Source organism: Phascolarctos cinereus, unplaced genomic scaffold, assembly GCF_003287225.1.
Source record: "Phascolarctos cinereus isolate Bilbo 61053 unplaced genomic scaffold, phaCin_HiC Scaffold_4;HRSCAF=312, whole genome shotgun sequence".
Classification (NCBI taxonomy): domain Eukaryota; kingdom Metazoa; phylum Chordata; class Mammalia; order Diprotodontia; family Phascolarctidae; genus Phascolarctos; species Phascolarctos cinereus.
The window spans coordinates 463,470,774-463,488,358 of record NW_027555847.1 but is presented as its reverse complement, the minus strand read 5'-3'; the positions used below and the strand labels follow the sequence as shown (position 1 = coordinate 463,488,358).

Genomic DNA, 17,585 nt, shown 5'->3' with positions numbered 1-17,585 from the left:
TTTCCCCATGGGTAACTGATCTAATAAATAATAGGGATGGAGGTAAAATTGTGAATTGCATGCTTAAATGTCACTGGCTATCAATTTCATTTTGGTCTTTATACTATTAAATTATATTTCAGAATCTTATGATCCATTCTTTTTCTATTCTCTTTACATCTTACTTCCCTTCAACCTGTCTCTCCCTTCCCTTTACTTATCCAGTTGTTATCCATCCTTCAGTCTCTATCATGCATTGTCTTCTCTATGAGTCCTTCAGTAACTGCTCCGGATAAGAATAACCTCTTCCTTTTCTGAATTGATATATCACTTGTCCATTACAGTAATACATCTTACCACTGAATGATACTTATATTGTTATCCTGTTGCTTCTTGATCTTTTATTTACAGAAAGTAAGCTTTTTGAGGAGAGGGACTGACTTTTTTTTAACTTCTTTTGAATCCCTGCTCCAATCCATTCTCTACTCATCTTTCAAATTAATCTTCCTAAAATGCAGATGTGAACATGTCAGCACTCTTCTATCACCACCCCATTAAAACACTCATATCTCCCTATCACCTCTAGAATTAAATTAAAAACCTTCTGTTTGGCGCTCAAAGCCATTCATAACCTGACCCACTCTTACCTTTCCATTCTTCTTTAATTGTATGCCTCCTGTTCCCCATAATACCCTATTATCCAGTGACACTGGCCTCTTTGATGTTCCTCACATTTGACACAATCTCCAGACTTTGGGAATTTTTTCACTGGCTGTTCTCCATGCCTGAAATACTCTCCCTCATAGACACCTCCTGCCTTCCCTGACTTCCTTCAAGTCCCAGCTAGAGTCTCATCTTCTATGAGAAGACTTTCTGGATCTCCCTTAATACTAGTGCCTTCCCTTTATTATCTTTACCTTATCCTATACATATCTTGTTTGTACACAATTTTTTCATGATGTCTTCCCTATTAGATTGTTAGCTACTCAAGAACAGGGGCTGTCTTTTACCTCTCTTTGTATCCCTAGCTTTTAGCATAGCACCTGGCACATAAGAGGTGCTTAATAAATGCTTATTGACTGACCCAATGAGTATTCAGCATATAGAAGGAAGTCCATAAGTATCTGGCTTTTCTAGACATTTTAGACATTTTCTGACATTTTTGAAGGTTTTCTAAAATCACTTAGTACATTTTCATGAGAAGCACCATGGCACAGTGCATGATGCATGGGACTTGGAGCAACACACGTTTAGGTGCTATAATAATGCTTATTCCCTTCCCCCCCATATTTACTAGCTATAGTGACTCTGGTCAAGTTACTTGACTTTGTGTCTCCATTTCCTTATCTATAAAATGAGGTATTAGACTTGTTTTTTAAGGTCTCTTCTACCTTTGTTTATGATCTTGTGATGTCATGATACTATGATGTGGTAAAAGTTTTAATAAATAATAAATCAATAATAAATTATCAATAATAATAATATGCCAGCTATCATAACAACAAAAATACATAATGTGAAAGAATGTGCCCTAAAAGGAGGAAAAAAGTAGATAGAATCAAAACAAATAACATTCTATTAAAAAATATTATCTAGAGGGGCAGCTAGGTGGCACAGTGGATACAGCACTGGCCCTAAAGTCAAGAGGACCTGAGTTCAAATCTGGCCTCAGACCAAACTTAACACTTGCTAGCTGTGTGACCCTGGGCAAGTCACTTAACTCCAATTGCCTAAAAAGAAAAATATTATCTGGAGCAGAATTTACTAATTATTACCCCTTTAATTTAGACAAGTTACTTCACATTTCTTGGTCTCACTTTCCTCATGTATAAAATGATCTCTGTAACATTTTTCAGCTGAAAATCCTACGATTCTAAGATACTTAACAATTCGGTTAAGTTCAGCAGGTCTTTGTTGAGCATCTACTGGATATGGCATAAAGTAATAGGTAGATACAAAGTTTAGATAAGACATGGCCCTAGCTTCTGCCTACAGCATGAACTGATTGTGAAAAAAAAAAGTTTAAATTATGTTCCTAATAAACCATAATTTAGTGAAATAACAAGGGATTTTAAAAACTCAACACATTTGATTTACTACCCAGGCTAGATAATTAAGATTTATTTGTAAACCAATGGTATAAATAAAATGTGCTTTATGGGGTTTTCTCAAAGGCTGACTGCTCACTGTAAATATAACTTCAATATTAAGTGATAACCAAAGGAAACAAAATATAACTTTGTTCCTTCTAGCCATTTTAAATGTCTCTTTGAAAATTTTGTGAAACAAAATAGGAAAATCATTTTATTAAATATGTCACTGGGGATCCATGTTTAGCTGCGTGGTTATTCCATTAATGCATTTTTGGTGGTGTTAGAAACAAGTAATACATAGCATATATTATGGAATTAATGAGGATGTCTCATGGAAAGTATCAGAGTAGTAGAAGTAGTTGGAAGTCTCTTATTTATAGAGGAATCATAAGGTTCACTTGAACATCTCAGGGACTTTTTTTTGCTTTATTTTCATGTCTGATGGTTGATGAATTACATGTGGCTGAGATTGAAAAAACAGAGCAAAGATGGAACTTAGCCTGTAAACTTTGACCCTCACTTAAATTAAACTCCCTCTAGGTAGAAGATTCCATTAACTTGCCTTTTTAATTATTGCCATCATCATACACAGGGAAAACTAGAGATAAATGTGATACTGTATTTAGGCATATATGGTATGCAAGGCTAGGATAGCAAAGGTAGGCAAAATATTGATGAGAACTGAGATGGAATAGCATTCTAGTTCCCTTTTTCCAAAGGCTTTAATGGCATTCCACTTCTGAATGAGTGAAAATCATTTTAGAATATACTTCATGATTCCTCCATCTCCTGCTCTCTTCCTGTCTTCTTTTTTTACCCTTTTCCTTCCTTTGTGCTAACAGATCCATTCTTTGAAGTGGTAAGCTGCAAGGTAGAAAGTCCAAATTCTTGAGATCTGTACAGGCCTGCCTCTTTTCCAAAAGTTGCTTTAGAGGCATTTCTTTTAAATGCTATCCCTTTATTGCTGTAAACTTTAAAATAGCTAATGATGGAGCCAAGGAAGAAATGTTGCAGAACAGGTGTTGCATAGAACTATGATAAACTGCCCTGTCCTTTGCTGGTAGAAACAGATAGTGGGTATTAATAGTCTTCTCATCTTTAATTTTCAAAGTCCTAAGTATGGATTCTACTAGCTGAGACATTTAGATATGATAGTAGATAAGAAGTACCTATTTTTAACTAAACATTTTAATGGCTTTGGTGATTAAAAATAGATATTAATTACTTAGATTCAAGTCTTTGATTAAAAAAAAACTTTAAAGTAAGTCTTTTCTCTGTTTCCAGCAAAATAATTAGATTGAAAAATATTCCTCTTAGTGTTTCTTTCCCCTCTCTCCTGGCTTTGATAAACAAACTGTTGGAGTCAGTATTCTAGCTGGAACTTCTTTGCTCAATAAATATTCTGATTTTATTAGGCTATGTGCTCCTTAAGGGTAGGCACTGTTGGGTTTTTTTTTCCTTTCTTTGTATCCTCAGCACTTAGCACAGAGCCTGATGCTTAGTAGGCGCTTAATAATTGCTTGTTGAATAGACTTGAAGATGATGTATTAATGTGTTGCTCAAATAACACTTATGTAGCATTGGATTAAAAAAGTACCAAATTATTGGCATTTGTTTCAGGGAGCAAGAGTTCAGAACACAGCCAAGAACTTAGGAGTCAGAGACCGGACTCCACAATCTGCTCCACGGTAAGTGTGGGCCCAGATCAGTAATTTGTGTAAATGATTTGCTTCAAGTTTTTAGACAATAATAAAGAGCTCATTCTACTTTAAACCTGCATAAATGATTTGCCTAAACTTGTTCTGGATTATGAACTTTTTTTGTTTATTTTGCTTTACTATTTTGATAACTTCATTTTAATGTAATTCATTTCCTTTGTAATCCTTTATATTTTATTTTACACATTTAAAAATGTTATTCAAGGAAAAGGTTCATAGGCTTCCTCAAATTGCCTAAATGGTCTGTGATACACCATCACCACCACTACTACTGCTACTACTACTGCTGCTGCTGCTGCTGCTACTACTACTACTACTACTACTATACTACTACTACTACTACTACTCCTCTTCTTCCTACTAAATAAAAATAGTAATGGCTAACATTAATATATTACTTAATATGTACCAGGCTTTGTGCTAAACATTTCACAATTATTATTTTATTTTATCCTCATAACAATCCTGGAAAGTAAGTGTTATTTTTATCCCATTTTACGGATGAGCAAACTGAAGCAATGAGTAGTTAAGTGACTTGCCCAGGGTCACACAGCTAATAAGTATCTGAGTCTTGATTTGAACTCAGGTCTTTCTGACTCCAGGCCCTGTATACAATGCTGTATCCATTGTACCACCTTGCTGCCTCAACACAAAAAAAGGTTAAGAACCTCTGCATTAGAGTAATAGAGATTCCCATGAATATCTAGTGACGATTGTGGAATACTTGAAAGTATTTATTTTTGTATTTACTTCTGATTTAAAATAAAGCAAACAGGGTGCATGATTATAACCTAAGATCACATATTTTTTCAATCACCATATTCAGTTTAAGTCAAAACTCACTTGAAGAAATGCCCAGAAATGCATTACTATAGTAATAGGGGTTCTGAGAATATTTCACTCAAATCAATGTGATATGATGTCAGGTACAATAGCCCTTCCATTCTCTAAATGTATGGTTTTATGTTCCTGTGACTTGGTCTCAAAATACATAGGGTCATATCCTCTCCCTCACCATAATTAGCCATATTACTATGGATAAGTCACTTCATTACTTTTCACCTAAGAATTCTTCATCCTGAAAACGGACAGTATGAAATGTGTAGTACCTTCCTCAAAGGGTTGTTTAGAGGAGATTACTTTGTAAATTATAAAGTGCTATAGAAATGTAAATGATGATTATTATTAAAAATGAAAGAGGAAGAAAAAGAGGAGGAGGAAAAATAAACTTAATTGTTTTTAAGATGGCAAATGCAACAGGCTATAAATTCAATAGCATGGAAACACAGCATAGTTAAAAGAGCCATGCCCTTGAACCTGGTGTCACTATTACTAATAAATAAACACGTTCATATGGAACCTTATCATTCACAAATGGCAGTAAATGACATTCATGTAGCACATATAAGTTTACAAAGTATTTTTCTCCTGTGATATAGGTAATGCCAGGATTATTAAACCCATTTTACAAATGAGAAAAAGTAGGTTCAGAGAAATGAGGTAACTCATCCAAGGTCACAGAGCTAATAATGATAGGTCTGTGACTCTTTTGACTCCCAGTTCATTTTTTAAAAACAATTATTTATTTTCCCACTACTCAGTGCTGTCTATTCAGCTGAACCTAGACAGATGGAAAGGAATTCAGAAGACAAAGGTGTGAGGAATGGTATTCCAGTCATGGGATAGGGGTAGACTGCACTGGAGAAGACAGGACATAAATGAGAAACAGAAGTCCAATTTGGCTGGAATGCAAGTGCTTCAAGAAGAATTGCATAAAATCAGGCCTACATTAAGGCCAAATTATAGAAGGTATTAAATTGCAGGCCAAGAGATTTCCATTTTGGACCACAGGCAGTGAGGAGTCATTGAATAATAGCTAATAATAACAGCTAACATTTATATGCCACTTACTGTGTGCCAGGTACTGTGCTAAATGCTTTACCTTTCTCATCTCATTTAATCCTCACAACAACCCTGGGAGGTAACTTTTATTATATTATCTCCATTTTTCCAGATGAGGGAACTGAAGCAAAAAGACATTATATGAATTACATAGGGTCACACAGTTAATAAGTGTCTGAGGCTGGATTGAAATTCAGATCTTTCTGACTCCAAGCCTGGCACTCTATTCACTGTACTACCTAGGTTCCTCTATTGAAGATTTTTGAATAGAGGAGTGGCACGGTCAGGCTTTTGACTAAGAATCCAGTTGAATACAACAAGCATTTATTCAACACCTACTATGTGTAGGGTCTTGTGCTAGGCACTGGATAGTAAGGAAGGAAGGTAGAAATGAAGGAAGGAGGGAGGGAGGGAGGGAAGGAAAAAAGGAAAGACTTTCTATTGAGGAGGTAAAACATGTGAACAAATAAGGGTATTCAGGATAATTTGAAAAGACAGAGAACATAAAAGTAGAGGCATCAGGAAATACTTCCTGTAGGAGATGACACATGGACAGAGTTTTAAATGCAACTAGAGATGCACACAAAAGCACAAGGAAAGATGAAACACTAAGTTTAGAGAATAGCAATTAGGTTACTTTGGCGCGCTCTCTCTCTCTCTCCCTCCCTCCCACTCTCTCTTTCTCTCCCTCTCTCCCTTTCTCCATAAGTGGTACAGTGAATAGAGTGCTGGGTCTGGAGTCAGGAAGACTCATCTTCTTGAATTCAAATCTGGCCTTAGACACCTATTAGCTGTGTGGCCCTGATCAAGTCACTTAACTCTGTCTCAGTGTCCTCATCTGTAAAATGAGCTAGAGAAGGAAATGGCAAATCACTCCACTATCTATGCCAAGAAAACCCCAAATGGGATCCTGAAGAGTCAGACATACATGACTGGAATGACTGAACCACAACAAGAAATCTATTTGTTGATTGATAATGTATTTAGATATCTATCTGTATAGATGGATATGCATACATATCTAGATATCTATATAAATAGATATACACACACATGCACATATGTATATGTAAAGAAAGATAGCAAGTTTTGTAAAGGCTTGATAGGGAGAGGAGAGAAAGGAAAGTAAAACCAGTTCAGGGCTGTTCTAATTGTCAAAGCAATATATAAAGTGTCTAAGCCAAGATGGTTACAGTGTAAGCAAGACAGAAAGGACAGATGCAAGAAATATTGTGAATGCAGGATTAATAGGATTTGGCAGCTGACCAGATATGGGGATTAAAGGAAAAGGAAGAGTAAAAGATAACTCCACATTTTAGAGTCTGGGTGACTAAAAGGAAGGCAGTGCCACCAAAAAGCTTGAAAGAGCTGCAGGTTTTGAAAGGAAGATGATGAGTTTAGTATGTGATATATTGAGTTTAAAGTATTAACAGAACACCCAGCTACAGATTCTGAAGCAAGCAATTGGAAATGTGGAATTGGATATCCTTAGAGATTTTTAATAGTTAAGAAATTTTGACTAAGCTTATACCTAAAGAAGGGATGAAAAAACATCTCACTTTCTTTGTAGAGGAGGAGAACTATGTGAGTGCAACACATTGTAAAATGTAGGACTTTTCTAACATTTTGGTTAGTTTAATTGAACTGTTCTTTTTTTTCTTATATTCTTTGTTATATGGTCTGCTTGTTCAGGAGGGGATGGAGAGAGGGTTACATGGGAAATGTAAGGGATATTAAAAACAAAATATATCGATAGAATTTATCAAAAATTAAAAACAGGTGGTGAAAGTGAGGAAGCTAATAGGGTAGGCCACTATCTGATTCGAAAGGGTTAACAGTGCACTGCTTTTGAAGTAGGGTACTGGACTGAATCACTTTCCATTTCTAAGATTTTATGCATTTGCATATCGACCAAGAAAAAAAAGTGTTCTTTTTCTTGCTATTAAAGACTAGGCAATTTTAGCAGCTTCTTTTTGTAAAGTAGCCATTAGAGTAAGAAAGATGACTGCAGCACTTATGAAGTTATATTTCTTTCTGAGAATGTGGGCAATGGAAGTACTTTGAAACAGGAAAACATTTTACCCCCTGAAAATGGATGAATAAACCAAGGCTTTACCAGCATTTTTTTTTTCAGTGCTGACTCCTGAAAACAATTCTCATTAATCCTGTTGCTCTTGTTTATGGCATCTCTCACAGCTCATTTGATTAAATTCTTAGTCTTTATATGGCTGAAGAATAATTTCACATGGATATTCGTTACAGATACTTGAGCATGTATAGTATACAGTATTTGGATAATAGATCCATTGAAGTGTTAAAATTCCAATAAAAAGCAAGGTAATAGCTGAGCATTGTCTTCAGTTTGAGAATAGAAACATTGATAAATAGTTCGGCTTACAATAAAACTCCATGATGCTGATCAAAAAGCCAGTATGCAAGTAGTGAATAAAGAGAAGGGCCCACGAATTGCTTCTTCCTTCTGTAAGCAAGGTCTCAGCACTTACAATGAAATGCAATAAAATGTGTTAGTGGTAAGGATGATTATTTACCTGAACACGGGAATCTTTCAGGGGCCTGTTAGAGTAACAAGGATTCCTATTTTTTTTTTCCATTTGCTCAACAAATAATAGCACTTTGTTTTTTGTTTGTTTTTATTAAACTTGAGATTTCCTTCTGTTGGTGTTCTTTGCATTCTTTCTTTACCTTGCTGTCTGCTTCTAGTATTTATGGGCAAAGTTTTGTATGAATATAATATGCATTCAGCTTTTCTTTGCATGACTTTCTGTTGTAAGACCTGTAATTTTTCACTTATTTCTTCATGTCTTCTCTTCATGTTTAATATTCATATAACATTAAATTATTTTTAATTAAATTAATTAAATTTAATTAAGTTAAATACAATGTTGAATATTCATATAACAAAATATTTTGTGGTGGTTTCATGTGTTCTTGTTCTTAAAAATAAATTGTTCCATTAATTTTCTGTCAGATTCTGTCATTCTCTTTTTCAGAACATCTATTATCATGGAGAATGTCTCTGTCTTTTGTTCTTAGTCCTCTTGTATCATCTTGAATTTGCTGATTTACTCCTTAATTGGATTCTAATTTCTATGTGTTTTCTTCATATTTTCACTTAATATTTTTACTGCTTTTCTGAACTATTCTTGGCAGTCTTCAGGTTTTTCCATTGTCCTGTCAAGGGTTTTGCAACATTTATCATAATATTTTCAACCTCCTTGGTGAATTTTTACTCAATTTCCTTTGCACAAAGTACTTTTCAATCATTCCCTTAAAATGTTTATTTATTTCTCCTTTTTTTAGTCTTTGTCTGACTTTATCAATCAGTCTATTGATTATTCTCTTATGGGTCCCTTTTATTTTCAGACATAAAAAAATGGACTTCTTGCCCCCAAATTCTGTCTTATATTGAGACATTTTGAGGGATCTCATGGCCCGCATAAACCATTTATGTGTTTGTGGATACTGAACCCTTAGCTCTAGCTCCTTGTCACTTCTTCTTAGGTATCAGATTTTGAGTTCATAACATAGAATCTTAGAATTATACAGTTGGAATGAATGCCTTCTAGTACAGCCGCTTACTACATAGAGTTTAATAAATTTTTGATTAGTCTATTCATTCATTCATTCACTTACCAATGTAGTTATGTATTTTCTAGTATCCCTGACCAATTCTCTTCCAAACTCTGATTATAAATATCCAGTGATAGGGAATTCTCTCCCTAATGAACATCTGTATCCATTGTTGATGGGCCTGGAGTTAGAAATCCCTGACTTCAAATCTGTCCTCAGACACTTACTAACTGTGTGACCCCAGGCAAATTACTTACTCTCTGCTTGCCTCAGTTTCCTCATCTATAAAACAGGGATAATAATATCACCTACCTCTCAAAGCTGCTGTGAGGATCAAATGACTTAATGATTGTAAAGCATTTAGCATAGTGCATGGCACATGGTAACACTATAAATGTTAGCTACTGCTATTATTATTAGATGTTAGAGAATTCTTCCTTGCCCTAACTTACAAAACAGTAAACTATTAATACCACATTAACCCTATTGGTTTCCAAGATGAAGAATTTAGTTCTTTTGGTAGGTTAAATTCACCTTGTTTTCTTCTATAGGTAGCAGAATATCTTTGATGAAGCATGGTATAGTGCATATAGAGCTGGTCTCCGATTCAGGAAGACCTAGGTTCAAGTGCCACCTCTCACATATACTGTCTTTATGATCCAGGGCAAATTTCTTAATCTCTCAGTGCACTAGGCATCTTTCTGAGACTATTGCAGATAACATGTTGACTTGCATTGAAGGGAGTTCCTCACCAGGAGCTTCTTACACCACAGACATCACAAATCTAGTTCCTCTCCTATCCTGTGTATGGCAAAATATCTTTAGTATTCAGCCTTTCATTTAGGATTCTACTCCAGTAATACTCTTTAGCATCCATGTTGACAACTATAATCATTTCCCCATTGAGATTCAGGAATTAATGATATGTTACTCTTTGATGGCTTCATGGCTTAATAAAGAATGTGATCTATAGAGCTAAAGTTAAAATTCTGTCTACTGCCTGGGGTCATAAAAATTATCCTTTAAACAAGTACCTAAGCTTTTTCTCACTCCTTCCTGCTAATGCACATCTGTCTGATCTCTTGAATTCACTAAAGCCATAGAGGCAAGAAGAGGTAAGGAATTTTGCCCCCACCAAAAGAGATGCCAGAAATATTTTTTGTACATGGAGGACCTTCTATTTCTTTGAACTCTTTTGAGCATAGTTCAGTCAAAGGACAGATATCATTTATTAACTTTTTGTTAATAGCTCCAAATTACTTTTTAGAATGTACCCATTCATAGATCCACCAACAGTACATCCATGTTCCTGCTTTCCTACTGGCCCTCCAACATTTATCATTTTCCTTTTTTGTTACCTATGCTATTCTGACAGGTATCAGATGGAATCTCATTAGGGCTGCCCATCAACTGAGCTAAGGCTGAATAAGTTGTGGCATATGAATGTGATGGAGTCCTACTGTGCTCCTAAGATACAGGGCAGCTGTGTGGCGCAGTGGAGTCAGGAGCCCTTAAGTTCAAATCTGACTTCAGACACTTACTAACTGTATGACCCTGGGCAAGTGACTTCATTTCTGTTTGCCTGAGTTTCCTCATCTGTAAAATGAGGATAATAAAAGTACCTACTTTGCAGGGCTGTTAATGAAGATCAAATGAGATAATATTTGTAAGGCATTTCACAGTGGCCAGCAAATAATAAGTACTATATAAAGAGTAGCTATTGTTATTATTATTATTTCAAAAAGACATGGAAAGACATGGACTGATGAAGAATGAAGTAAGCAGAACTGAAGTGATTTATACAATAATAACAACACTGTAAAAGCAAATAACTTTGAAAGCCATAAGAACTATGCTCAATATAATAATCACTAGTGATCCCAGAAGAATGATGATCAAATATGTTATACGTAATAGATGCATGTTTGTTTTAGGGTACAGAATGAGATATATACATTTTTGTATACAGCCATTGAGGGGATTTGCTTTACTTAACTAGGCATATTTGTCACAAGATTTGGGGACAGGTGAGAGAGAAAAAAGATTTCTCTTTTTTTTTTTAGTACAGAAGTTGGGGAAGGAGTTCTACAAAGGTTAAATGTTTCATGTCCATACAGATGAGGTCACTGTATTAATAGTTTTACTGTTTACTGTTAGGAGACTTTTGTTATAAGAAATCTCTCATGAAATGGGAGGAATCTGTAAATGTTTGCAATGTAAAAACAAAACACATCAATAAAACTCAGCAACAACATCCACAAGGAATTCAGAGCTTGAAATATCAGCGGCATCTGGCAGACAAAGTCATTTTGAGGAGATGGTCCCAACAGTGAGTATAAACAGTATGAAAAGTGAGGCAGTTGAAAAGTTGAGTCATGGGGCCGGGGAATCAATAATTTCTGCCCAAAGCTTTGGTGAATGCAACAGCCTTTCTCCCATGCCTTAGGTATCTATTATCCCCTATGCAGAAAAATCTTGTTTTGTAGACAGCCCCACTGAAGTTCTGTTGCAAATCTGGGTGTCCTTGAAGGAGATGGCTAGAGGAAAAAGGGAAGGAAGGGAAGAGAGATTCTTTTGGCGCAGATTTATAATTTTGTTGCCATAAGTAACCCTTAATTCAATTTCTAGTTAGAACTCTTACCGAGTCAGTGAGACATTAAATGTCTTAGCCATGGTCACACGGTTCTTGTTGTTAGAAGCAGGACCTGAATCCTCCCCATAGCCACACTTTGCTGCATTGTCTCTTTTAGTTATAGAACAAAATCTTCTTCTTGCAACAACTCTGTGCATTAGATATTGCAAGTTTTACTGCACCTATTTTACAGTAAAAGAAGTGAGATAAAATGACTTGCCAGCAGACTCAGAGCTAGTACTTGAACTTGGGGCTTCTGACTCCAAGTCTGATGGTTTTTCTGTTCTAAGGCTGCTTCTCACCATTACAATCTCCCCTTTATTCCTCTGGCCTGTAGCCAGATGTTTCAGGGCCATCGCATCCATGTTTTGTCATTGGGGTGGAGGAGTGGGAGAGACAATAAAAAAGAGGCCCTTGTACTCTAAGCAGATTCTCCATTGAGACACAATTACCAATTTTAAAAAAATGTCTTAGTGCATAGTGACTCAGTCTAACTTTTACCTCTTGTTTTCTACTTATAATCCTCATCAGCCTGTTGTAAATTCCCCAAACCCTACATTTTCCATTATAAATATGTCTGAACTCAAGTAACCCTGAGCCTTTTGCAAGAAACATCACTGAATCTAAATGCCACCCAGACCTAGATTTCCTACCCTGAGCTATTATTTCATTAGATGATCACAGGGAGTAGCTCTTTCGTCAGTTTGCAAGGCAGGCATAACAAAGATTCATCTATCTGGTGGCATTAGTTACATTATGCTGAAACATGTGGGATGCATTGTAATGGGATGTGATGACAGGGCTGAGATAAGATGGGGCAAGCCATTAGCTACATCAGGTGAAAACACTTGACAGCTAGCTCTATAGCTTCTATTCCACATTTTACATGGATAAATAAACTGTACTTTCTCATTTGTTCGACAGCAGTGCATATTGCAGGTAAATGAGAGGACTGAAATTAAGGATGTAAAAGAAAAAATAGCTTATTCACTCTGTTAACTCCAGCCCTGGCAAGGCACTTTGCAACTTCACTGTCTCTTTCAAATAAAGAAGAGCATGTGAAGCACTTGGGCTGGGAATCATCTCTCTCTAATAGCATGAAGGAAGCTGTTTTGAGGTGATATGCTCTCATTTTAATATTCTACTTCTTTTCACAGAGAATAACTGTAGATCACAAACCACATTCAGAACTCAAAGATTTCATTTTGCAAAATTTCTTGAGCTATAACTGCATCTTTGGTATTCTCTCAAAATAGGAAGATTTAGTTTGACCAATTGCAATTCAGTTCTCAATAGTAAAGTGTGTTTATTTTTCTTATTGAGTCCTAGAAACAAATTAGGTTAGTGAATCAACATTAAACTTTCAATTAAGGAGATGAGTTTTGCTCCTGGGGACTCTCCATTGTCAAAAAAAAATTTAGCTTTAAAAAAAATAGCTAGAAAGAACACCGACTTTGAATCAAAAGGTCTGGGTTCGAACCAGCTTTGCTACTTAGAAGCAGTGTGGCCTTAGATGAATTGCTTAAACTCTTTGACCTTTAGTTTCTCTTTATGTAAAGTGAAGACTGTCTGAGTATCTAACAAATGAGAGAGTACAGTTTATTTATCAAGGTAAAACCTGAAAGGAAAGCTTTATAGCCAGCTGTCAAATGTTTTCACCTGATGTGGTTAATTGGTAGTCCTATCCTGTCACTCCATTTGGCTAAATTATCTCTAATGTTGCTTCTGCTTCTATGACCCTTTTCTGCTATATAATGGCACCTAGCATCTAAATTATGAAGTTTTTGTTTGGTTGGTTGGTTGGTTTTTTAAATGTGTTGCATACTTAAGCCAGTAATTTATTGCTTTGGGGAAAATGAGTCATGATCGTTCCTAGACGTTAGCTGACGGAAGCTGAAAGATTTGTGGATATGAGTTACAAATCTTCCTGATGTCAGAAAGTTAGTATTAACCAGTGCTTCTGTACATGTAAGAGTTGTTCAGCATTTCGTCTAAAGGAGGCCCTCATTTGCTGCAATAAAGAGTTAACAAAAGATTATCATTTCCAGCCCATTTGAGGCTAAATAATGTAAATTTGGAGTGGACTCAGAATGGTTGCATGACTTTCTCCACCTATGCTTAGCAATATTTGTGTAGGAGCAAAGGCAACAAAGAGTGTGATTCAAGGTAGAGGCTTGGCAGGGCACAATCAGCAATTTGATAAGATGGCAAAGGACTCTAGAGAAGAGTTGATTCACCAAGGGGTCAAGATAGAGAAAAAGATTGTAGGGGTGATGCCCCAGGAAGAACTGAGGGAGTGGGGGCTGAAGGGAGGTCAGCAATGTCAAATACAGTTTTTATTGTGAGCAAAAGGGAAATAAGATCTAGGTTTTATCTTTACCAATGTGCTTTCTTCTCTGAAGTCAAAGGACTTGGGCTTTGCTAATTGGGAGCAGTGTGACTTGGGGAGGATCCTCAAACCTCCCTGAATCACAGTTTCATTGTGCTATCCAATGGGAATAATGATTTTGTACTAAGGATAAAATAGAGATAATGTTTGTCAAGAGTTTGCTAATAATGCAACACTGTAAATGTGAGCAGTAATCATCATCTTCACAACTGATAGATCTGTTAGTACTTTGTCATCTACCATTCTTCCTTATCACCCTGCCGTCTTTTTTTTTTTTTTATGAGATCAAATGGGCCCTCACTGCTGCTAGGCAATTCTATCATACCTCCCTTATTAACTCACTATCCTGCTCTCCACAATGGCTCTTCCAAACCTTTTCATCCCTCCTCAGACCTCCCATGACCCTCTCAGTGAACTTGTCTGATATTTTACTGGGAAAAAAAAAGTTGAAACTGTTCTCTGATAGTTCCTTCTTCTCTTCTACTCCTCGTGTCATCTCATTTAAATGCCTTCTGCCACTATCTCTATCTTTACCCCTATCTGACAAAAAAGGTAGCCCAGCTCCATGCCAAGTAAAGCCCCTCTGCCTCACCAGCAATCCCATTCCATCCTGTGTCCTCCAGCAGGTTGCCCCATCTATCATCACCACTCTCTCACTTAATTTTAATCTCTCCCTGTCTGCTGGCTGCTTTCCTACTGTCAAATTCAGCTCCTCCAACTTAAAAGCATTTTAAAAATAATTTCTGCCACATGCTGTAGCAATATTACAAATAGTTAGAATTTGATTATCATACATAATTGCAATTGATCTTTGACTATTTTTAAGCATCTCTGCCAAGCATTGAAGAACTAATGACACAATTCTCTATTATTTATTAGGTTGTACAAGCTCTGCCAACCACCTCCCCCTGCTGGAGAAGAATGAAGCAAAATGCTCAAAAACAAGGCAAATGGTTGCTTCTGGAACAAAAGACCAGAAGCCAGGGCTTTTCCCAGTAAATCATGTCTTGACTCTGGATAAAATTCCTGCACTAAAGAAATTATTTGTTTAGAACTTTTTTTTTCTATTGCTGTTACTTATGAAGAAAAAAGTGGAAAAAACACATAGGTTTGGGAATCTGATTCACAATATTCCTCTTGCAAAAATGTAAGTAGCTAACTCATTCTGCAGCTTTTTAACTTGGGAGACTGACACTGGAAATATGTTCTGTTTCCAACAGACAGCTCAACCTCTCACAAATCAATCTTTCATCATAGATTAGCATTAAATATCAATTTTTAAAAGACTGCCATTCATCCTTGAAATTTACAGAAAATCAAAGAATATTTCAAATAACAAAGCTGTGGAATACACTTTTTCTTCTGTTTCAACCTATTGAACGCATCAATACTGATAATTTAGGCTATTCCATTTAATTTCATTTTTTTTTAATGTGAGGAGTGAAGTAATGAACAATTCTACTTTATAGAATTCGATCAATTATCCCTGGATTGTAGTTACCCTTGTTAAATGCTACTAAATGATTTTTTTGTTTTTCTTTCTTTTCTCATTTGGGAGTTGGGGGTGGGAGAAAAAAAAGAATATATAAATTGAAATGCTTCTGAAAGAGAAGTTTAAATATTTTTCCATCTTCCTTAGCACTGAGGAAAAGCATGTCCATTCCCATGGCTGAAAATAGATCTTTCTTAGCTCACTGCCTTGAGCCCCTCAGGGTTCAAAGATAGGTAAATGGAAGAATTGGTGATCCACACCCCAGGAAACTTGCCTATCATCCCTTTCATATGCTTTCTCTATGATCCCTTACAACACCAATGCATTTTTTTTGTCCCAAAAGTATTCATGCCTTCTTTGATCTGTGTGTATAAATGAGAGACATTGTCAGCTGAGGACCAGCCTGGGAGTCAGGAGGACACAGATTCAAGTCCTGACTCTAACATGTACTGGTTGTGACCCTGGGCAAGTCACTTAACCACTCAGTGACCCCAGGCAACTCCCTTTGATATTATGATATAAATGAGTGGCAGATCTGCCCCAGTGAAGGGAATGTTCATATTAGGAACAGGTCCCCACAGCAGTAAAATCATTAGTCTGGAATCTCCAGCCTCCATCAAAAAAAAATGGTGTTTGTGAATATGTAGAGAAGTCTTTAACTTTCTGCTGTGTAATTGTCTTCCTGCCTTCTTATAGGACCTGAGTTTGGGGATGATGGGGATGGCAAAGGAAAGGTGGTAACAGAAATAGGACATGGCCTTATTATGAGTTGGGTTTTTAAAACTTAGCTCTTTTACAAGGTGGCGGAGAGCTGAAATATTTGATTACTGCTCTCCCGCCTGCCCTTGTGGGACTACTGCCCGCTCCTAGAATGTTAAAATGGTGCATTGTGATTTGTTTCAGTATTGCAATATGTATCACATTTGTGATCATTTTTATGACCCCTTAAAAAAGTTCAGACCCTTCATAATTCTTGGTAATGTATGTTTGGTATCTGTATTTTAAACTATAGCTAAAATATGTAAGATTTTAAAGTTAGTGAAGTGGTTTTGGTTGTTGGGCTATAAACCCAGTATTATTTTTTTTTAAATTCACAACTTTTAGAATAATGAACTCCTTTTAATGGGTTTGTGATTGTTATTCTGGTTCTGATTAATTTATTTATGTAAAATTATTACATATTCTAAGCACATAAAGAGAAACATATCTTCTGAAATTAAACTTTACTTGTGAGATTTATCATCATTAGAATGCCATTATTAAAAACTGCCACCATTATTAGCAGTGAGTTTAGTAAAAATACAATATAATTCATGTGTAAACATATACATGCTATATATATATATATATATATATATATACATATATGTACATATATGTATATATACTCACACTGATGATATTTTATTTTCCATAGTTAGGCATGGTGGGAATTTTTTATATAGCCACTGAAATATATACATGTTTATAGGGATTTTTTAAAAAAAACTTGAAAGTTCTGGCAAATTATTTTAGTAAGTATATATACATAAAAAAACTTATAGCCATTTAAAAAAACTTTAATGTAATTTTGTATAGGTAGTTGTCAGTAATAATTTTCTACTGATTTTAAATATACATGTATGTGTAAACCTAATGCTTACATGTAGCAAATGTCACTGAGCCCTTCAATAGCACAGTTGGATGCCTACATGTAGCAAAAATCACCATTAGATTAGGAGACAGAATAATGGTCAGAAATATAGATTTCTAGTTTATCACTGGCCATTGTCTTATTCTGGGGATGGTA

At 35.8% G+C, this 17,585-nt stretch overlaps 1 protein-coding gene across 1 annotated transcript in view; it reads left to right on the top strand.

The window, feature by feature from the left end:
• The window catches only part of PREX2 (phosphatidylinositol-3,4,5-trisphosphate dependent Rac exchange factor 2), a 382,998-nt gene extending 365,957 nt beyond the window's left edge, over positions 1-17,041 (top strand). The window contains exons 39-40 of the mRNA XM_021002117.2: positions 3,693-3,760; positions 15,184-17,041. Coding sequence (XP_020857776.1) covers positions 3,693-3,760; positions 15,184-15,229 — 114 coding nt within the window. The 3' untranslated portion in view covers positions 15,230-17,041. The remainder of the gene's footprint in view (positions 1-3,692; positions 3,761-15,183) is intronic.
• Positions 17,042-17,585: the final 544 nt, after the last annotated feature.